Source organism: Macaca thibetana, chromosome 3 (genome assembly GCF_024542745.1).
Source record: "Macaca thibetana thibetana isolate TM-01 chromosome 3, ASM2454274v1, whole genome shotgun sequence".
Classification (NCBI taxonomy): Eukaryota; Metazoa; Chordata; class Mammalia; order Primates; family Cercopithecidae; genus Macaca; species Macaca thibetana.
In genome coordinates this window covers 25,734,961-25,758,518 of record NC_065580.1, presented here as the reverse complement: position 1 = coordinate 25,758,518, position 23,558 = coordinate 25,734,961, and the positions used below count along the sequence as shown (strand labels likewise).

Below are 23,558 nucleotides of genomic sequence, written 5' to 3'. Positions count from 1 at the left end.
ATTACTAACTGATGGGTATGATTTGAGGAATATAAATGTTATTTTGTGACTCTTGGATGGTTATTGGGCAAATATAATTTAATTGAAAAATCCTCTTTAATTTCTTAAGAGAGTAATCAAGGCAGTGATTTCATTTAGTAGACTGCTCTTTTTTGGGGTTTTTGAGTGGAGTCTGTATCTGTTATTGTTATTATTTAATTTTTCAGTGAGGGAGATAAACCTGCAGGACATCAAGGAAGATTTAGAATTGGATCCAGAGGAAAACAGCACCCTTTTTATGGGTATCCTCATTAAGGGTCTGGCCAAACTGAAGAAGATCCCAGAGACAGTTAAGGCAATCATAGAGCGCTTGGAGCAGGAGCTGAAGCAAATTGTGAAGAGGTCTACAACCCAGGTGGCGGACAGTGGCTATCAGCGGGGGGAGAGCCTTACTGTGGAGAACCAACCAAGGTAGGTGGGAGTGTAGTTTGTATTTTTGATAACTCTATTTATTGTACATTTTCTAGGCGGAGCATAAGTAACTTATCTTCTGTTGATGTTATTTTCCTGAATTTAGGATACTATAGCCCATAGAGGCCAGGTGCAGTGGCTCACACCTGTTATCCCAGCACTTTGGGAGGCTGAGGCAGGAGGATCACTTGAGGTCAGGAGTTTGAGACCAACCTGTACTGGTAGTGAAACCCCGTCTCTACTAAAAATACAAAAATTAGCTGGACATGGTAGTGCATGCCTGTAATCCCAGCTATTCTGGAGGCTGAGGCAGGAGAGTTGCTTGAATGCAGGAGGCGGAGGTTGCAGTGAGCCGAGATCACACCACTGTTCTCCAGCCTGGGTGACAGAGCGAGACTCCGTCTCTAAAAGAAAAAAAAAAAGGATACTGTAGCCCATACAAACTTAGATTGGTAAAAACAGCTTGACTAGGCATAATTCAGCTGTCTGTTTTTTGATGTTGTTGAAAAATTTAAAGCATATTATCACTGAGTGAAAAATATGGACGTATTTATAGTAAAGATTGTCGATATTTAAACATATTTAAAGAATAAATAAGTTGAATCAAATAATGTAGTAGCTATTGTACACATACTAAGTACTCAGCAATGTTCAAGGCAATTTATGTATATTATCTCACTTAATTATCACTACAACTGTATGAGCTAATTATTAGTATCCACATATTGCAGTGAGAAGAACTGGAGCTCAGAGATTGAATAATTAGCAAGCTCTTAGAACAGGTGGCTTGTCTTGGTGTTGAATACTAGTCCATTTGATTCTAAAATCCACGGTCTTTCCTGTGTCTTATGCTTTCTTCTTTAATGTGTAATGATATTTTCCAATAGACAAATCAGTCTCAGGAATTTTTAAAACAATAAGATTTGAATTTCATAATACTTGTTTCATATGGAGAGTACTGAAATTCAATTCAGATTCTGACTTTGTGACTATCATATGCTAAGGGATCATGTGTGACAAACAAGAAATCATAATCTTGTAGATATGTTGTTAAGGAAATATCTACTGTTTATACTTAGTGCTTAAAATTTTTTTAAAAGAAGATAAAATTAAGCAGAAATAATAACTTATTTAGTATAGAGTTCTCTGTAGACTTATTTAAATTTTTTGGAAAAAATATGTTCTGTATTTCTATGTTCTTTTGCATATCTAAATAACATTGATTTCAGTTATACTTTAACATTTCAGAAATTAATTTCCTTGTAAACTTGATTCAAAAGTATTATGCTTGGTGAAGTACTATCCTTTATCCTTCTCCTGCCACAGAATGTTTCAAAGTATGTATCTGGCCAGGCTCAGTGGCTCATGCCTATAATCCCAGCACTTTGGGAGGCTGAGGTGGGCAGATTGCTTGAGGTCAGGAGTTTGAGACCAGCCTGGCCAACATAGCGAAATGCTGACTCTACTAAAAATACAAAAATTAGCTGTGAGTGGTGGCGCATCCCTGTAGTCCCAGCTACTTGGGAGTCTGAGGCACAAGAATTGCTTGAACCAGGGAGACGAAGGTTGCAGTGAGCCGAGATCACACCACTGCACTCCAGCCTGGTTGACAGAGTGAAACTTCATCTCAAAAAAAAACAAAAACAAAAACAAAAAACAAAAACAAAACACAAAAAACAAACAAAAACACCAAAAGTAAATATTTGATGGGTTTTAGAGAACAGACCTGACTTTGTATCCCCATTTTGTGATTTGCAAAAAATACCTGTCTTACAGAGTTGCTTGCTTTAGATAAGGTTATATGGTTGTGGTGGTTAGTGGAATAGCACCAGTAAGTACTATAACATGCATGCATGCATGCATGCTTGTGTATATGCATGTACGCATGTGCATATGAATACATGTTTATTATTGGTGCCTTCCTCAAATTCCATGTTCTTTGATCACTTACATCATGATCCAGAGAAAGTGGAGAGTGGTTCTTTGAGCTTTGCCTTTCTTCTTTCTTCGCCTGGTACCTGGATTTTCATGAAGACCTTTTGACTCCTTACTGATGATACTCTAAAATTCTGGTTTGCTCTTTGCCCTGTTGCTGCAAGTTCCTAGATGAATACAGTGAACTTTCCTAGGGAAATAGCATTACTATAGTATATATCAGAAATAAAACAAAAGGGCATGGATTAATAACTTTTCTGCAGATCTCATTATAGTTCCTTTAAAAGCACTGTGTCTTTCATAGGAGTTTCATCTTTTTTTTCCCCCTTGCCTAAACTCCTTCCAGAATTCATGAGTGGAAATTATAGCACTAGAAGTATAATGGAAATTCAGCACACTGCCCTGGGAAATACTAAATGTTTCTCTATGAGGAATGAGTCAGCAGCAGGGTTTTTTTCCCTGTTAAGTGTCTTTTTTTTTGTCGTATTTTAGAAAGCTTTTGTAGGCAGGATATATTGGACACTAACAAGTGAATGAGCTGTTTGCCTTGGCTTTATGTCTATAATATAATCCCATTTTATAAAACATACAAATTCAATATTTGGTACCCAAACTGTTTATTATGAGACAAAATAGTACAGAGAAAGCAAATATTTGGAGTAAACCAGTTTGTTAGAAGATCAAAGATTAAATTTGGGGGTTGGGATTCCAAATGACTGATAATTTTGAGCTAGTCTCTAGTTGTTGTGTGCTATCAAATGCTTTAAAACTTTTCAGGAATTAATTCTCTTGAATTAAGCACAGTCATTCAAAAATGATCAGCACTGTTGCTTCTAAAGGATTGGAATTTTAGAAGCAATATTGTCAAATTATCACTTGAAGCTTGTGGTGCTTTTGTGCATTGAATTTTACTTAGGAAGGTATTAGTGGCATTTATTTCAGAGAGAAGTAAAATCACAATACTTGGCATTATTTTTTATTATTGTTTACCATTCATGAAATTTTATGGTTAAAGATCCATGAATTTATTTTTTTAAAGAAAGTTGGAACATAGACCAAAAAATCCATAAATCCTGTTCCCCAACATGCATATTTTCTCCCCCACCCTCCAATGAAATATCCTGTTCTAAAACATTAGCTATTCTGAGACAAGATACCCATACTGTAACTTTCCCTGAAAGTTTCATCATCTTATTAAATATATTCTGGTTGTGATGCATTGCAGGCTTGTTTTCATTTGTCTTTATGTAAAGAGAATTAATGTTGTGTGCTATTTTGCTAGAAATGTAGAAGGAAACAAGCTAGTGAATTCTTTCTTGCTTTTAATTCCTACAGAGCCAGGATGCTTTCCCAGCCAGTTTTTTAGAAAATCACTTTGGTGACCTACATATTATTTTATTTTATTTTGTTTTTGATCTCCCAAACTATCTGTTGTCTATTTATAGGAGAAATATTTTGTCTTTTCTGTTCATTCATAATCTATCAGTGTCTTTAAGCCTCCACTTACTATTAAAGGAAAATATTCAAATACAATTATTGCCAACTTGATAAACATTAGGGTAACATTTGCCTTGCTAATTTACCAGAACCACCTGCTACCCGTTATTTCTCTAGAAAGACAGGCAGTGTCTTCAACTTCAGATGGTGACTGTAGCCTGAAGCCTCTGCATTTCAGAATCGATTTCTTCAACTCCTGCTGCCTGATTGTTGATTCTTTCCCAAAATCCAATTCATGAGTATTTTTATATTATTTTTATTTAAAAGAAGCTGGAAGGAGTTCTATACTTAACAAATAAGAAAAGCATAAGGAAGAGATGGAAGAAAAACTTATCAAAGATGTGGTATCTTGTCAAGAATATGGAAGAAAAGAATATGGGAAAAGAGAATGGTTGGCATGTGGGAGGGAAATGGACCTGTTTAAATGCGAAGGCAAAAATTCATTGCACGAAGGGATGGTGGAGGTCAGCTTCACTTAGGTAGAGCTGTTGGTCCTAGAGAGGGCAGAAAGAGTTGAGTGAGTTGAAGCCATTGCTTCCAGGGAGACATTGCTCTCTTTTGGAAGGAAACCATTTTAAAAGCTTCATTGACCTCTGTTATGAAGAAAGAAGATTAAATATCAGATGTGAAAAGCAGAGAACTTTGTGTGTTTTGGGCTTGTTGTGATATTGAAGAAAGCTTCATGGAAAACATGGGAAAGAAATACGCTTAATGCTAAAAGTAGTTGTGTTTGGTTAGTAGGCTTGTAATCTTTGCTTTTTCCTATTTTGCACCTCAAGTTATAGTGAAAATAATTCATAATCAAGAAATTACATTATTACTTAGGTTATTTTAATCACAAGAAATTATTAGAAATTAAAATGCCTATGGGGGTATGAAAGTTCATAAAACTAAATTTTAATATAGAAAAATATGATACCTGTTTTTAAACCAACTTGATATCATTCATTAATTTTATTATTATGTGTAACTTTATATATGTTTGGTTATTTATTGGCTGCCTCTAGAATGGAAGAGAAGAGAGCACTAGTTTGTCTTGTTCAGCACTGTTGTATCTCCAGAATCTAGCACAGTGCCCACCTGACCCATAAGAAATTTATCATTGATTGCAAGAATAAATTCCACATTTATGAAATATCTGCCATGGACCAGACACTGGGCTAAAATGCCCAATAAATTATGTGTGGTCCCTGTCCTCCTGGAGTTTAAAGGGGGAAGAAAGGCATTACTCAAAGAACCCTAAGATGTGAGAATGAAAGCAGCCAGATTCTTGATATGCCATTTTCACTGATTTTGCTTACCTCTGTGTTGATTGAATTTTAACTGTTGCCAAGCGTGCTTTTAGAGATGATACCAGTTTTTCATGTCATGGATAATGTTTGAGAGTTCCTATATCCCCTTTCCAACAGATTGTATTATCAAATACTTTTATCCTTGCCAATCTGAGAGGTGAAAAATGGTATTTCCAAGGTGATTTGGATTTGCATTTTTATTATAAGTACGGTTACACTTCTTTTCGTTTGTATAAAAGTAACTTGTCATGATATCTGGGTCATATATGGATATATTACTTCAAAATAAAATAGGTTGTGAGTGAGGATACACTTACAACAAGCCATGAAATGATACTGAAGCAGGGTGATAGGTACAAGGTGGTTCATTATCCTATTATCTTCACTTTTTTAATGTTTGAAATTTTCAACAGTACAATATTTAAATAGTGTTTATTTCCTTTTCAATGAATTATTTTTCTAATATGTTTGTCTTTTCTTGATTTGTAGGAAGTCTTTACATTTTTCTAGTAAGTTTGTCTTTTATTGATTTGTACGAACTCTTTACATATCTAGGAAATTGGTTCTTTGGAATTTATTTTGTAACTTTCTGCCAGTTTCTCTTTTGACTTCATGATGTTTCTGGGCACGTAGACATTTGTTTTAGTTTTTTATGAGGCTATATTTATCAGGTTTTATAGCTTCTGGGTTTTGTGTCATACTTAGAGCTTCCTTACTGTTAGATTATAAATAAAATTTTCAACACTTTTCTAGTACTTACACAGTCTCATTCTTAATATTTTTATCTTTGATACATCTGGAACCTGAAGGAGTGGCCAAACGACTTTTGAGCACACTTGACACGTACTACACTGTATTGTAAGGGGTTGTACACCTTTTTCATTTCTGTCACCCATGTATCTGTCATGTAATTGATTGTCCATGTTAGCTGTGTAATTGCTGAATAATTCTAACATTGAATCGTTTATAATATAGCCATGGTTCTTCTCAAGGTTGGTATTTGCCTCATTTTCTAAAACTCTTTCTTCCCTCGTGGTTTTTCAGTCTGTGAAGACTGAGATTTTCAGAAATACATTGAATTATTGCTCTAAAATTGAAAAAATAAACTTTTGAAATATTTTTTATAATTTGGAGGCCAGAATTCAGAATGAAGGCATACTGATGTAATAGAACATTCTTATAAAATGTTTTTATCTGTGAGGAAGACTAAAGGCTCAGGCCTCAAGGATAGTTTTGTAGTATAAATACCGTGTTTATGGAAAGAGAAATAAATGAAATATTGATCATGATTTTTGTTTTAGACCTGTGGCTAGATTCAGGCATGAGTTTCTTTTTCATATAAATAACATTTCCTTTTATCTCTTCTTTCTATATTAGTTACCCGTCTTCTAAGTATCCGAAATGCAGGACATGGTGGAATTGGTCATTTTATTTTACAGAAAAATCATTTAAGAACAGCTTTGAAGCAAGGTCAGACATTTGTCCTTGTGGCTTCTTATAGCCATTCCCAAGCACCGCATGTAGCACCTGGACATGCTTGGAATCAGGAAGGGCCTCCGTGTAATTTAGATGAGTAGTTAATTCGAATCAAAGCAAGCGGGAAGCAAGTAAATTTAACTTCAGTGATTATGATTCCATTTGATTAAATCTCTACTTTTGATTACACGTATCAGTGAGAACATGCTTTAAATATACCCAACTATTAAATATTGAAGGGGATGAATAGGATGAACCAGGGACATATAGAAGAAATTCCACTATTCTTCAACTAGGATATGTCCCCTGCAGCTTAACTGAAATATTTTTAGAACAAATGAATTAATTTTTTTTACATATGGGACTTATTACTCCAATTGTTAACTAAAATATATAATCATTACCATGAAAGGTCCCAAGTCTATATACTTGCTAGTAAGACTTAAATAAATTAATTGATAATAGCTCCATCACATATACAGTGACTGAGAAATGTCGATAATGTTCATAGTTCTTTGGTAAACATGAGGTTGGACAGCTATCATTCTGATTGTGTATTGTCCTTTGGTTATAGTCATTAGAAAAAGGCTTCTTGGCTGAATAAGCCAGAGATGTTACTCCATATTACATTTCTTAAACCTTTGTTTTTTTATGTGGCAAAGTTTAAAAAAAAAAAAAAACCTACTCTCGATTTCTCTTGTTTTACATATTATAGCAGGTTCAAATTAAAGATCCGACCAGTCAGAGGAATAGATACAATCTGTTTCATGGACTGTCATAACTTTATTTAGATGTCAGCCATCGTGCTATATCAAGGCCACTTCTCTGTTTGCTAGAATAGGAGCTGCCTTAGGTTTTGTCATTTTTGTGCACTTGCTAGTGTTGTAATAGGAAAGGCACTCCAAGCTCAGACTAATACTGGATCTTTTCATTGCAAAAACAAACAAACAAACCTACATCAAAGGAAATTCTTCCATTGATGATGTGTAGGGGTGGTGTCATATATGATTAAAGCACCTTCATGTGTTTCTCAGGCTGATTTCATATTGTCTGGGCTCTTCTATCTCCTGCCCCATCCTCTTGTCATAGTCTCTAATCAGATTGGACTGTGAGTTTATAAGGGGAGGGGGAGTGTTTAACTTTGTGTTTGCAGCCTGATTTAGTGCTGGGCACATATTAAATACCTACGAGTTTATTTTTCTGGAGATGTGATCTCACTCTGTTGCCGAGGCTGGAATGTAGGGGCCCAATCATCATTGCTCACTGTAGCCTTGACCCCACTGGGCTCAAGAGATCCTCCTGCTTTAGCCTCCTGAGTAGTTGGGACTGCAGGTATGTGACACGATGCCTGGCTATTTAAAGTTATTATTTTATTTTATTTTATTTTATTTTATTTTTTTTGTAGAGATAGTGTCTCACTGTGATTGCCTAGGCTGACCTTGGACTCCTAGTATCAAGCAGTCCTTCCACTTTAGCCTCTCAAAATACTGGGATTACAGGTGTGAGCCACCATGCCTGGCCAGTTTTAATGAATGAACGAATAAGATAAAGATGCAAATAAGGTAATTTAGTGGAAGTTATTATTATTATATATTTTTAGCACTACTCACAGTGGGTCTGTGGACCCACATCACCAGTGTCACTCGAGAGTTGGAAATGCAAATTTCTCCAAGAAGCAGTGGTTATTAAATTGGAATGTTTGGGTACAGGGCCCACAGGACTCTATGCCGTGGTTGATTCTTATGCACACTGAAGTTTGAGAAGACTCTTTAGATAACATCACAAACGTCATCGAATTTTGCAGTTTTGTAGTATTCACGCTTTGCAAAGCTGTCTGCCATCTGGTATCTCACCTGAGTGAGCCTCACCACTTGCCTCCTCACAGGCAGGGGCATTATTATTAATCCCAGATTTACCCAGAGAAATGTGAAAGCTGAAATAATTTGACAGTTCACAAAGCTTGTTCGTGGTGCAATTAAGATTAGAAGTAGTCTTTTTCCACCATGTAAGTTTGCTTTCTGGCTTATATAAAGATGATGTTTCCAACCCATGTCGTGGGCCTGATTTTGTTTGTCCTCAGAAGGATGATCTCTGTACTAAATATCCATTTTCCTACCCATACCTCACACTGTGGTCAGTGACAGGCCTCAGAGATAGCTGGACATGTTGAGAAGCGTGAAAAGCAGCCACAGAGTGCCTGGATTCTAATTAGGTCACTTGAGAATCAAATTTTATTATCTAAATCATTCCTCTAGGGCCATTCTTGTACTAAGAACAATATACAACAAAGCACTAAGAATATGCACCTAAAATCTTAACTTTTGTTATCCCTGGGAAGTGAATTTATGGATCATTTTTCTAATATTCCACTATGATGAAATGTTATTTTTGGAATGGGGGAAAGGATTTCAAAAGAATGATACTGATACTTTAATTCAAAGAAAGAGGGCCTGGGTTTATTTTCTAATTTGAGCCACTAATTTGGCGTACATCAGGATTCGATGTTTGAGGTCATCTCTCCAGAGCTCAGAAACCTGACTTGACAAGGAGGGAGTAACACAGGAAGGAAGTGACTAGTGCCAGGCCCCACTTCAGTATGCTTGTTATTTTTACTGTGTTTCATTCTATATTACTACTAATTTTTTCTTGCTCTTTTCATAGAGCAGATGGAGAATTAGTCAGCACTCTTTAAATAGTAACCCCTTTTTACATGAAGACTTATTAATAAGTGGTAAAACGTATTTCTATCCCTTAAAAGTAAGTATTAGATAACCTTGAAGATTAAATGGGCTGCATGTCCTATTTGAAATGAAAAATAGTAACTCAGCCAGGCTTATTAAGGAAATGTGTATAAGAGATATGGGCAGGTAAAACAAAGACCATTTTTAGCTAATTGATTATACATTTCTTTTTATAAAATTATAAAGTTTTCATATAAAATCTATGCTCTGAGTTCACTACTTTCTTACCTTTTAGAGCATAGTGGTAGGGAAATAAACATTCTGTGGTTATTGCCTTTGTCTGTCAGTGGGGAAATGCAGAACCCTGATACTAAAGTCTCAGCAGATAAGTAGTAGAACAGAACTAATTCTTCTACCTTGTGTGTGTCTTTGCTTCGTGATCAAGTAAGGCAGCTTCTTGGCTGCAAACATGGGTTTTCCAGCCAAATGACTAATTCAAGGTTCCCTGGATGTTAAATTTAGATTCGGATAGTCTTATCTCACCTTAAATATTGAACATTTTTCACAGCTTGATGATGTAGCTTTACACTGTTGATGCTTCTTGCCTTCTGCAACTGTGACTGTTTCTTAACATGTGCCTCTTCTTAGCCTTCTGCCTTTTTTCATGGTAGCACTTGAAGATGAGATACCCAGGGATTGCTAAGTTAGTAGATGATCTGGAGAATAAGTAACATTTTACTTCTCTAGGAAGTCTGGTTTTAAAAACCGCTGGGTAATTGGATATGTGTTTAAGGAATTAACACTTTCTTCATCCTGATACTTTTCTGTTTTTTAAATGTAAAATATATTTTATTGCTATATTATTAAAGTTGGCTCTTAAAGTGTGTATCTTTCAGCTCGTAACTCTACTTCATGTTCTCATGTTTAGCTTTATAAGGTTACCTTTTTGAGAGCCTAGTTTTGGGTGAAATATTTTTTATAGTGGGCTTCTAAAATCAGGAGGTTATAATCTATAACACTTTTTTTCTTACCACCTCATCTGTAATCAGGCCTCTCTCCCATTCTGCTGGAGCCCACTTTTTCATTCCTTCATCAACAAATACTCATTTATTGCCTATCGTATGTTATTTTGCCAACTGGTGTCATGCCAAATATTGGAATACAGTAATAAATCAGAAACTCATAGCCATAGTGAGCTTACAGTAGGGGGGAAGAGGAAAGGACTGCAGGGAAGGAGAGACTACTTTGAGGACAGTTTTAATAATCCTGGCAAAAGGCAGCATGGCCTGCATGAGCAAGGTAACTGTGACAATGGAGTGAAGGAGGCCTATTTGAGAGAGAGTAAAGAGGTAGCAGTAAAGAGACTTGGTGATGCGTTGGGTATGAGGGAGGAGGGCAGGTAAGGATTTTTTGCTGGGGCAAGCATTGCCATTTACTGACGTAGAGAACATGAAGAAGTAGGTTTGGGGAAGAAATGATGAGTTCCATTTAAGTCATATTAAGTTTGAGGTCTATAGCTCAGGGGAGTAATCTGGCCAAGAGATATGTGTGAGAGTTGATAGCAGGTAGATAATTGAAGATTAGGGGCGAATGAGCTCAGCTAGAGAGAGTTTGAGGGTTGAGAAGAGTTGACCGCATTTAAGGAACAGGCTGAGGATGAGGTTCCTGAGAAGGAGCAACTGGAGAAGTGGCAGGAAAGCAGAAGAGTGGAGGGTTGTGGAGCCAGTGGAAGCCAGTGTTTCAAGAAGGCAAGAGTGGGCAGTAGAAACAAGTGCTGTGGCTGTTTGATTAAAGGGCAAAGTGGGTTTCTTGGATGGAGCAAAATAATTATTAGGGACTTTTAGCAACAGATGTTTTAGTCGAGTCCCAGGGGTGAAAACCTGTTTGTGGTGAGAAGGAAGAGGCGGTATAGACGGTTGGTTCTCTTTCTAGCCTTGGCTTCCCTAGCATCATAGAGTACTTACTTTGGCCTCTCTTCTAAAATAGTTTCCTTGCTTTCTAACACCCCTAAAAAGGGACATTCTCCAAAACTGTGTCCTTTGTTCTCTTCTTATCTCTGAACTTCAGTTTCCTTGTCTATAAAATGGGGATAAAGTAGTACCTTCCTCATAGGGCTGTCCTAAGGATGAAATGAGATAATCCAAGTAAAGTGCTCAGAGTGTTGTGAATAATTAGGGAAGAGTGGCTATTATGAGCATAGGTCTCCTTTTTGTTGCTGTCATGATTTCATTGTCATTGTCACTGATACTTCATTTCAGTCTTACTTTCTTAGGGATCTCCTCCATTATGACACGTAGCTAACTACCTGCCCCTTGTAGAAGAAGGACCCCAGGTCATCATCTTTCATCCTAGACTTCTGCTCATATTGCCATCATGCATTGCTCATTCTTTTATTCATGAACTCATTTGCCCTCAAAATTTGACTGTTTTCTCCATTCTGGACATTGGTCCATGTGTTATAGGAGAGATGTGTTTACAAAGAACCGTAAAATAGGAATTCTGCCTTCACTTTTTGGCCCAGGAGGCCACGCATGCCTGTTTTGTCACTTCTCTCAGTTCATTGTAATTGTTTGTTTGGAGGGATTGTAGAATCACAGAGGAAAGAGAGAATTAGCTCTTACTCTATGGATTAGGCCTCTTTTGGTTATAAGTGCCAGAAATTGAAATCACCTAACTTAATCAAAGAGGAGCTTTTTATTAGAATGATACAGAATTACCATTGTGGAATATAAGCAGGACTTTACTAACCAAGCTGTAAGAAGGAGAGAGATGCGCTAGGCCTTAGGAACATCCAGAGTATCTCTTATCTCCTTTCCCTCTAGATGGTAAATGTTAAAGATACAGGAATTAATTCATTGTTACTTTTAATTTGCTGTTGTTTTAAGTGTTACATTCATATATATTTTTGCATGTAGCTCTCACAGTCAATTTCTGAGGAAGCTGAAATTTGGAGAAGTCTAGAGAGCTGGTATTCAAGTCCAGGTTTCTAACTGGCATTTATACCACATTGCCATCCAGGATTAATATTTTCTTTCACCAACTGTGATGCTGTATTGAGTATTACTACATACTGTTTTGTGACTTTAGAAATAACTTGGAGAGAGGGGTATGTGTGTTATTTTTTTCTGAAGGGTAGAAATCGCAATTAATTGAAATTAAAATCTCTAAGGTTCTTGGGCCTTTACTAATTCAATTCAGTTTAAGGAATCATGAGATAATTTCATGATCTTGCCACTCTTTTGTCTTTTTTAGATCAGTGGTGAAAACCTTGATCCTAGCAGGATGTAAGCAACTGAGCTAGCTGCAACATAATGTTTTATTTCTTTTATTTAATATTTTGTGGTGGGAGTGGGGCAGGGAATGATTTCAATGGGGCGTTGTGTTTTCATCCTCAGTGTGTCTCCAGCTAAAGGCAAACAGCTCTTTCTCAATCTTGTGGGCAGTCAGAGAGTGTATATAAATATTAACAACATATTTCAGTTTATTTCTGGTAGCTTTAAATTGGGCCAAGCTAGTGCAGATTTACATCCTGTTGATGTGAATGATTCCTAATGTCTTTTATTCTTTGCTGCATCAGGGGAGCGTTGTCTTCCTTTCTCCTTTTCTTTTTAAAGGAGTGTACATGCTGGTGAGGGACAACGTATGGTTGACTTTGGTTTCTTTTTTCTTATTAGTCATTCACTGCTTATCCCACTACTGAGTTCCACTCAATGATCCATTGAAACTCTTCTTGTCAAGGTCACTGGGGACCTTAAGTTGTAAATTTCTCTCTTAGCCTTACCATAGCCTTTGACTCTGCTGGTATTCTCTCCTCTTTTGTCCTCTGCAATGTTCCCTGGCTTCCTTCTTCCTCTTTAGTTACTTTCTAACCATCTTTTTAATGATACTCTTTCCTGGAGTGTTGGTCCTGGACCTCACTTGCTTTTCTTATTCTGCATATTATCCCCGAGTGATCTCATCTCCTCAAATATTTTTCACTTTTAAAATTTCCAGTATCATTCTCTCTGCTGAGCTCCAGACTTGCATATCTGACTACCTAAGGATATACACCTTAAACTTAACATATCCAGATAAAAACCCAACATCTCTCCTTCTAGATTTCTTTTTTTTTTTTTTTGAGATGGAGTTTCGTTCTTGTTGCCCAGGCTGGAGTGCAATGGCGCAATCTTGGCTCACCCAGCCTTCGCCTCCTGGGTTCAAGCGATTCTCCTGCCTCAGCCTCCAGAGTAGCTGGGATTACAGGCATGCGCCACCACGCCCAGCTAATTTTGTATTTTTAGTAGAGACGGGGTTTCTCCATGTTGGTCCAGTTCCCGACCTCAGGTGATCCGCCACCTCGGCCTCCCAAAGTGCTGGGATTACAGGCGTGAGCCACCGCACCCGGCGTCCTTCCAGATTTCTGGTTTCACTTTAATTTTTTCTCCCCCCACCTCTCTCAAGCATAAACCAAAGAGTGTCTGAGGCAGGTCTCAACCATTTAGGAAGTTTATTTTACCAAGGTTAAGGACGTAGCCATGACATAGACTCAGGTCCTTATGAAATGTGCCCACACTGGTCAGGGCACAGCTTGTTTATTTTTATTTTGAATTTCATACATTTTAGGGAGACATGAGACATCAACCAATATATGTAAAATATACATTGGTTTCATCCCTAAAGGTGGGGCAAGTCGAAGCGAGGAGGGGCTTCCAGGTCATAGATAGAGACAAACAGTTGCATTCTTTTGAGTTTCTGATTAGCCTTTCCAAAGGAAGCAATCAGATACAAATTTATCTCAGTGACCAGAGACATGACGTTGAGTTCTGTCTGTTCTTTGTCCACAAGGAATTTCCGTGTGGACAAACCGTGAGGGAGGTATGTAGCTTTTAAAAAAAATCTTAGTAGCTATTTTTTTAAGGAATAGAACAGGAAGCAGGTTTGCCCTAAGCCGTTCCCAGCTTGACTTTTCCCTTTGTCTTAGTGATTTTGGGGTCCCAAGATTTATTTTGCTTTCACACAGGAAAGGTTAACCATTCTCCTCAGTGTTGCTCAAGCCAGAATTTCAGACAAAGGAAACCTGAACCTTCCCCTCTCTTTAGAATTGTACCATTACCTCAGCTAGTTCTATTTTCTAATTCGATTTTTCCAGCAGTGTTGTGAGTCTCTTAGAACAGTTATTAATTAATACTTTCGCTTTGCAGATGGGGATACTTGGAGAAGTTGGGAGAGTTTTTTCATAATGAAAGATGTAGGAAGTGTCAGTGCTGGGAAAGAATGGAAATCTGTTGTTTCTTACATGTTATTTAAGAAGGAGAAACAAACAAAAAACCAAGTGAGCTAAAAGAGAAAAGTTGATGTCCTCCTGGTAGTAAGAATGTAAAGGAATCAGCTTTCACAACACCTCGGTTTTTGAGATGCCAAGTTTCATTTTTCACTATTTTATGTATTTCCTCTTCACTGTTAGAGAGGTGTTGGATCTTCCCTCTCCCCACTCAGAGCCACAGCTGCTGTTCTTTGAACAGCTATATTGAGGTATAATTCACTGCTGCACAATTCACCTATTGAAAGTATACAATTCAGTGGTTTTTAGTACATTCATAGAGTTTTGTAACCGTCACCACTATCTGGTTCCAGCAAGTTTATGTCCTCCCTAAAACAAATCCCATATACTTTATCAGTCAGTTCCCACCCACCCCCAGCCTAAGTAACCACTAATATATTTTGTGTCTCTATAAATTTGCCTATCCTGAATATTTTATATTACCATAATCATATAATATATGGTCTTCTGTGACTTTTTTTCACTTACCATAGTAATTTCAAGGTTCATTCCGATTGTACCATGTATCAGTACTTTATTCCTTTTTATGGCCAAATAATATTCCATTGTATGAATATACTGCATTTTATTTACCCATTTATCAGTTGATGGATATTTGGATTGTTTCTACCTTTGCGTTTTTATGCATAACACTGCTAAGGACATTTGTGTACAAAATTTTATGTGCACGTATGTTTTCATTTCTCTTGGGTATAGAGCTAGGAATGGAATCACTGGCTCCATATGGTAACTATGCTTAATGTCCCGAGGAACTGCCAAAGTGTTTTCCGAAGCGACTGTACCATTTTACGTTCCCACTGGCACTGTATGAGAGTTCCAATTTTTCTGCATCCTTACTCATACTTTTATTGCTTTGCTTTTTGATTATAGCCATCCTAGTGGACTGAAGTTCTAGCTCATTGTGATTTTGATTTGCATGTCTCTGATGGCTAATGATGTTAAGCATCTTTTTGTTTGCTTATTGGCCATTCATATATATTCTTTGGAGCAATGGATATTTAAATCCTTTGTCCATTTTTAAGTTCAGTTGTCTTTTTATTACGAGTGTAAGATTTTAGATTTGTCTTTTATCAGATTAATGATTCACAGATATTTTCTCTCATTTTGTGTATTGCCTTTTTACTTTCTTGATGGTATCATTTGAAGCACAAACATTTTAAATTTTGGTGTGAGAGCTGTGGGTTTTATTAAATAACATGACACCATTGTGCTTTGGTAAGGTGGAAGAGAGCTTTCCTCCTGTTAAAATGGCTGGAGGTCTCAAAATAGGTAGAACTGCAAGTGGAGTGTCACCACTTGTGATCTGTCTCCTAGCTACTATTACATTTCCTTTCCTTTCTCCCTATGTAGCCTGTCCTGTGGCTGTGATGGCCACACTATAGGAACAGGCCTGTTTTGGCTTTGAGCCTCCAGGAGTGGCAGAAGCTGGAACTGTGTCAGCATTTTATTAAGAGATGGCTATTTCCAAGATGTTAATAGATACTGTGAATCTCATCTTACACCTCTATTCTCTACTGGGTTTTTTTTCCCTAAATGTAGCACTGCTCCTGGCTGCTGAGCAGCTCTTGTCCTTGACTGACAGGCAAGGTATGCAGTTGTGGAACTCATCGGCTCTGCAGATAACCAGATAACAGCACCCCTAACAAGAGGAGCCACTTTTCCATTAAAACTTTGCTGCTGGTTCACAATCCTGTATCTAGAACTTCATGCCACTGGGACATTAGACACCAGTGTACCTCAGGCATCTGAATGTCATGGATCAATATGATTTCAAACCATGTTTTGAATACCCCAACATTTACGTTAACATACATTAAGTTTTAATTTTCTCCAGTAAGGACATTTGGCAACATAACTGCCATTCATGGCAGAAAATAACTAAGATTTTCCTATCAAGAGAGTACAAAAGATGTAATGTTAAATAAATTTACCTTTGTGAAAAGTCCATATATTATTCATACTTTGCTATCCACCACTCAAAAACATACTAAGTCTGTAGATTCATATTTGAGAACCACAGTCTTACATACCTAGAATAAATCTTTGTTGGAAAAGGAGAACTTTCACTTAATCAGGTATTTACTGATTAAGTTACTGATCTGTATGATGCCAGATACCAGTTTTATACGGCTTATTTCCCTGCACCACATTAAGTGTTTCAGTTGGTATGTTTAGACACATGTTTCTGTATCTTGTATGTATCTCTGCTAATATTTGAGTAGTTCTTCAATAACACAGATGAGAAAGAAGAATTATTTTAGATATACGTGAGTATAAATATGAATTTGACCTTTAAAGGATTAAAAAGAATCATCAATCAAAAGGTAGAATGACTTCTATTTATAACTACAATGTGTAACGTCTGGATTATGTATGTATATTCTAGGCTGGGAGTACTACATAAATTCTATTGATTTTGTCTCATCCGAATTACAGTGTCAAATAGATATTATGGTTTTACCAGAAGATAGTTATGGGCTGTCACATTGGCACATTAATTACAATAATTGGGCAGTAAAGAAGCCATAGAATAGATAATGTGCTGTATGTTTTGATGAGATTGTAGTTATAACCCCTTATTTATGGTAATAAAACCTTGTTAATTGACACTGCTGACAAGCTCTTTTGCTTTCCTTTTCAACTTTCCAAGTTGGTTTATCAGTATATTTAGGAATTACAAGCTGAGAGCCACAAAATATACAATAAAGCTCACATTGCAATGTTTTCTGTACTTGTTCATCCTATACACATTAAGTTCATTCAACAGTATTTGCTAATTATTGTTCTAAGTGCTCCTAAGTATTCAGAGATGTATAAAGCAGTGCCTACTCTGAAAGATTAATAATGGAGAAGTGAGGTAAAATATCTATATATAAAGAAATATGACCGACATTTATTGAGCCACATATGTGAGGCTCACGTGATAAGTTCCTTAAAAGCAGGACAAAATAGTATACAGGTTCAGAGGAGGAAAAGATGATTCCAGGCCTATGTGATCATTGAAACTGTAAGTCTCAGTGGTAGAGTAATTACTTTGCATCTCTGACATAAATCTTTGTGCTATTTCTAAAGATACATCTACATTCTAGAACTGTAGTGAGAGGTAGGTGGCTAAATGTACTGACATGGAAATCAGCTTTTGTTCTAGGCCTAGCTGCACTGCAACCTTATTTTGTGTCCTTGAGTATATAAAACTGATGTAATAATATGTGTCCAGCATATCTCACTATGATGAATGAGATAATGTGGATGCCTGAGCTTCTCCCTGTGGTGAAAGTCAGATTGCTTGGCAGGTGTATATATTTTTTTCAGGCAACTCGGGCCATGCGTTTGGATTGTAGTAAGCGCAGCTTTCCCTGACTAAATGGATTAATATGCTTATCAAAGTGCCTAATTTATTGCTGGGGAATAGCATATTCTGTGTTACATCTGAGCTGTTGTCTGAAATGCGTGAATTCCTTGGAGAAGCTGCCTATATGAATACATAGTAGTAGTATTGTAATCAGTGAGCTACGTTAAAGAGGCAACATATGTTTATTGAGATGCTGTTGCTGGTTTAGGGGCTTTATAATTGGTTTTAAAATTCTTACATCATTTCCATTTTATAGCAGAGGAAACTGAGGCTTAGATAAGTTTTTAAGAGTTGCTTAAGAAAATACAGTTGTTTGAATTCACATCTGCTGAAATCTAACGTTTATGCTGTTTACATTGTAGAGTGAGAGTGCTACTTTAGTTTGATGTTTTTCTTGCAGGTCACTGTAAGCCATTTATCTGCATGTATGTATGTGTCAATGTTATTTATTTGTTTATGTCACTAGGTTGCTTCTAGAACTGCTGGAGTTACTGTTTGACAAGTTTAATGCTGTAGCCACTGCACACTCTGTGGTCCTGGGATACCTGCAGGACACTGTAGTGACTCCACTGACTCAGCAGGAAGATATCAAACTGTATGACATGGCAGATGTATGGGTGAAGATCCAAGATGTTCTACAGGTAAGAGCCTTTTACAAAGGGTGTCGTCTTGATTCAGAGTAACAGTTTAGAATAACAACAGCAACAGCAACAACAAGCCACCTAAAACATTACCTTGAGAGTCATAAACAGGGTGAGAAAGTAATGCTTGCATTTGAATGTGATGTTGCTGATGGCATTAACTTCTACCATCTTCAAAAAACTTTTTAACAGGCTGTGTGCAGTAGCTCATGCCTGTAATCCCAGTACTTTGGGAGGCCACGGTGGGCAGATCACCTGAGGTCAGGAGCCTGAGACCAGCCTGGCCAACATGGTGAAACCTTGTCTCTACTAAAAATACAAAGATTAGCTGGGTGTGGTGGCGGGCACCTGTAATCCCAGTTACTCAGGAGGGTGAGGAAGGAGAATCGCTTGAACTTGGGAGGCAGAGGTTGCAGTGAGCCATTGTACCACTGCACTCCAGCCTGGGAAACAGAGTGAGACTCCATCTAAACAACAACAACAAAAAACCTTTTAACAGACTTCTTTTTTTTTTTGGCAGACTTTAAAAACAGAAGCATATTCTCAATATGTATAGTATCTGTCTTTCTGTTGTAGTATACTTTACTTCACTGGAATTAGTCATATATTAAGGTAAAAAATATTAAAATGTTCTTAAGCATTATTTTATAAACATGTATATAGCTTAATTTTGTTGACTATTTCCTTAGAGTCAACTTGTGCATATATTGGGTTACATGACAGAACAAGAGCTTATTTTGAGAGATGAGAATAGATCTGTGAAGTATAAATGTATCACTTTGCTTGATTCGTTGAAGATTAAAGGAATGATATTACTCTCTGGTATGATGCTGCTGAAATGATATTTAGAAATTGTATTATATTTTTTCTCCATGTGTGAGCAAAATATATTTGATTTGGCCAGATGGAAATTAGAAATATAATTAAGAGTTAGCTGAAGCAAGTTTGACATAACTAAATAGAGGTAACTTATTAGATAGTATCTGCTAATATGAAAAAAATTAAGTATATGTAGGGAATTGGAAAACGTAACTGTGTAGGAATGAAATTACTTCCATGGCAAATAGGAGCCTTTGCAGAAAAAAGTAAATCATGAATGTAAATTATAGTCATTTTTTAGAATGTAGGCATGTTCTTGGTGGATTGCATGATTGATTCCTGGTTTCTCATTCATTAGACAACTTTTGGTACAGTGTATATGCTTTACTGGTGGTTCAGTAGAAATAATATTGGTTGAAACTATATTCTCTAAGTTCTTTTTACTGCTCTGTCAATTACCATGCCTGTAGTAGGTACTTGGTGAATATTTGTGTATTGAATAAAATATCTTTATGGGTTGGAGGCTGGTTATTTAACATTTTGCATGTTGATTTGCTCATCCGTCCTATGTAAATAATGTGTGCCTTTCATATCCCTGTTTAAGTATGAAATAAGATAATAGATTTTAAAGCTGGATTAGAAATAATTAGAATTAAGGGCTTCTGTTTTTCTTCTTGATGAAGTTACCTTTTGCTGTAATTAGGTAGTCAGCACAGTCAACTGAGAAAAAAGAACATACTAGGTGAGCTCTGCCTTCATCCCTGCATCTTCTTCGTGAATACTTTCCAGACTCTTAGCCTGTTGGTCAGATATGAAGCTGTGTACACCACAAGGCTTGGCAGAAAACAGCTACTGTGGGACTGTGAGCTGAATGAAGATTTTAGAAGTTGGAAGCTTCTCAGCAGTGTTGGAGCTCAGACCAGCCAGTGTGGGGAGAGCTTGCTGAACATACTGTGCTTTCAGCTGTGACCTCAGAAAGGTCACACCTTATGAGTAGGGCCATTCTAGGAGTAGAAGACAGGCTACTATAGATCTCATACAACAAAGCCCCAAACCAAGCCTCTATTTCAGCATCTTGATCCACCTGTAGATTTATTGTCTGATAGAAGAAAACTCTCTCTAAAGTAAGACAACATAATTCAGTTTCTCAATAACAAAGCACCCGCAATGCCTGGCATAGAATTATTATGCTTGTTAAAAAGCAGGAAAATGTGACTCTTAACCAGAATGAAAAAGTTGATAGAAATTAATATCTAAAATGAAAAACCCACCAGGAGTGGCTCATGCCTGTAATCTCAGCACTTTGGGAGGCCAAGGTAGGCGGATCATTTGACGTCAGGAGTTCAAGACCAGCCTGGCCAACATGGTGAAACCCTGTCTCTACTAAAAATACAAAAAAATTAGCCAGGCGTGGTGGCAGGCGCCTGTAATCCCAGCTACTCAGGAAGCTGAGGCAGGAGAATTGGTTGAACCCAGGAGGTGGAGGTTGCAGTGAGCCGAGATTGTGCCTCTGCACTCCAGCCTGGGTGACAGTGTGAGGCTCAATCTCAAATAAATAAATAAATAAATAAATAATAAAATGAAAAATTCACCAGATGGATTTAGCTGAGATAACATACTGTAGAAGAAAGGATCAGTGAATTTGAAGATAGATCAGTGTAAACCATCCAAATCAAAGCACAGAGAAAAAAATGGACAAAAGAAAAATGAACAAAGCTATAATATCTTCAAGGATATTATGCAGCTTAACAATTATGTGGTTTATAGGTACAGAAGGAGAGAGGACAGAGAGATTGGGGTAGAAAAATATCAGGGGAAATAATGACTGAAAAGTTTTGAAATTTGTTGAGAAACATAAACGCACAGATGCAAGAAACGTAACAAATCCCAAGCAAGATAAACACAAAGAAAATCAACATACATGTGCACATTATGAAAACCAAAGAAAATAATCTTAAAAATAGCCAGAGGAAGAAAAACATATTGCCTACAAGCAAACAGTGATAAAAATTATCAGCGACATCTCATCAGAAACAATGCAAGCCAGAAGTCAATGTATGTCATTCCAAAAGTGTTGAAAAGAAACAAAAATTGTCAATCTAGGATTTTGTATTGCCAAAAATATTCTTTAAAATGAAGCTGAAATAGAGACATTTTCAAATGAACTAAAACTTAAAGACTTTGTCACCACTAGACTTACACTTAAATAAACGTTATAGAAAGTTTTTCGGCCAGGCGCGGTGGCTCAGGCCTATAATCTCAGCACTTTGCGAGGCTGAGGCGGGTGGATCACGAGGTCAGGAGTCCAAGACCAGCCTGGCCAAGATGGTGAAACCCTGTCTCTACTAAAAATACAAAAAAATTAACCGGGTGTGGTGGCTGGCACCTGTAATCCCAGCTACTTCGGAAGCTGAGGCAGAGAATTGCTTGAACCCGGGAGGCAGACGTTGCAGTGAGCCGTGATCGCGCCGCTGCACTCCAGCCTGGGCGGCGGGGCGAGACTCCATCTCAAAAAAAAAAAAAAAAACATTTTTCAAGCTGAAGGAAAATAATACCAGATGGTAACTTAGATCTACAGAAAAAAGTAAATAGGGCCAGAAATGGCGAATATGTAGACAAAAAAATAAAATGCTTCCTCCCTCCACATTTCTTGATTTATTTTTATTTAAAGAATTTTTAAAATTTCTGTCTAAGTCAAAAACAATCATGGTATATGTGGGTTTTATAATATATTTTGGAAGGCAGTATATGACAATAATTACACAAAAGATGGGAGTAAATGATACCATGCTGTTGTGAATTTCTTATATAATACATGAAGTGGTATAATGTTTAGGGTAGCCTATGATAAGTTCAGGATGCCTATTTCAATCCCTGGAGCAAACATTAAAATTCTGAGATAGATACATAGCTAAGAAGCCAGTAGAGGGGATAAAATTGAACAGTGAATATATTTTTGATTAATTCAGAGGAAAGGAAAGGAGGAAAAAGAACAAGGAAGAAAGAAACAATAAAAAAGCAAAGATAGGATGAATAGAACCCAAAAGCAAGGTGATAGACTTAGCACCAACCATATCAATAATTACATTAGATATAAATTGACAAGATACTCCAGTTGAAAGACAGAGATCATACTGGATTTAAAAAAACCAAGACCCAACCATGCTGTTTCAAGAGATGCATTTTATGGTATTTCATTACTTTAAAAAATTTTTAATTATTTTAAAATTGTAGAAAAGTTGTGAGAATAAGAATAGTACAAAGAGCCATATACCTCTTTGTTTGGATTCAGCTGTTCTTAACATTTTACCACTTTTTTCCTGTTTTCTCTGTGTATATATGGACACACACATGCATTTCTCTTTGAAAAATTGACAGCAAGTTATATACTCTACTGTCTATATTCTTGTTTTGTCAACGGACCCAGTAATGTTCTATACAGCAGTATTTTTACCCCTCCAGTAGAGAAACCAGTTTAGGATCAGGTATTTCATTTAGTTGTCTTTAAACTTGAATATTTATAGTCTTTTTTTTTTCTCTTTTATGATAGTGGTACTTTTGAAAAATATGTATCTCTCCCCTTTTAATGCAAGTTTGTCATTTTGGGTTTAAAAGATACACTTTAAACATAAGATTAAACATATAAGAATAGAAAGAGATATACCATGAAATACTAATAAAAATAGCTAGTATTACACAAATACATCAGACATTATGAGAATATATAAATGTAATTATTTGTATTATAGTACTTAGACATTTAGAACTTGAATACATCAAGGCCTAGAAAGTATGTTATGGACTATGTAATTTTACTTATGGCAAGGTCATAAAATAGTTTCTGAATAACTTTTTATGACCCCCCTATCTTTGGCTTTTACTTATGTTCTAAACTGAAAACAATTATTAAATCTGTTAGAATCCTATTTAGAATACTACCATGAGGAATTAGCTGTGATTATGAACAAAGTAAGATATCATGTCTTCCCTAACTCTGCTTACTTTGTAATTGTCAGATGTATATAATTCCTGTACAACTGAAAATGAAACCCATTATTTCATGATAAAAATGATTGTAATGAACTAAGCAACTTT

General features: G+C 36.6%; 2 protein-coding genes across 5 annotated transcripts in view; one reads left to right on the top strand and one right to left on the bottom strand.

Moving 5' to 3' along the window:
- EXOC4 (exocyst complex component 4) overlaps window positions 1-23,558 on the top strand; it is an 816,109-nt gene that overhangs the window by 103,832 nt on the left and 688,719 nt on the right. For all 4 annotated transcript variants that reach the window (XR_007723890.1, XM_050782435.1, XM_050782436.1 and 1 more), the window contains exons 6-7: window positions 207-450; window positions 18,470-18,644. Coding sequence is in view for 3 of the 4 variants with exons in the window: in XM_050782435.1 (XP_050638392.1) it covers window positions 207-450; window positions 18,470-18,644 (419 nt within the window). In the remaining variant the exon portion in view is untranslated. The remainder of the gene's footprint in view (window positions 1-206; window positions 451-18,469; window positions 18,645-23,558) is intronic.
- Window positions 1-23,558, bottom strand: part of CHCHD3 (coiled-coil-helix-coiled-coil-helix domain containing 3) — a 1,241,194-nt gene that overhangs the window by 576,216 nt on the left and 641,420 nt on the right. The window lies entirely within an intron of this gene.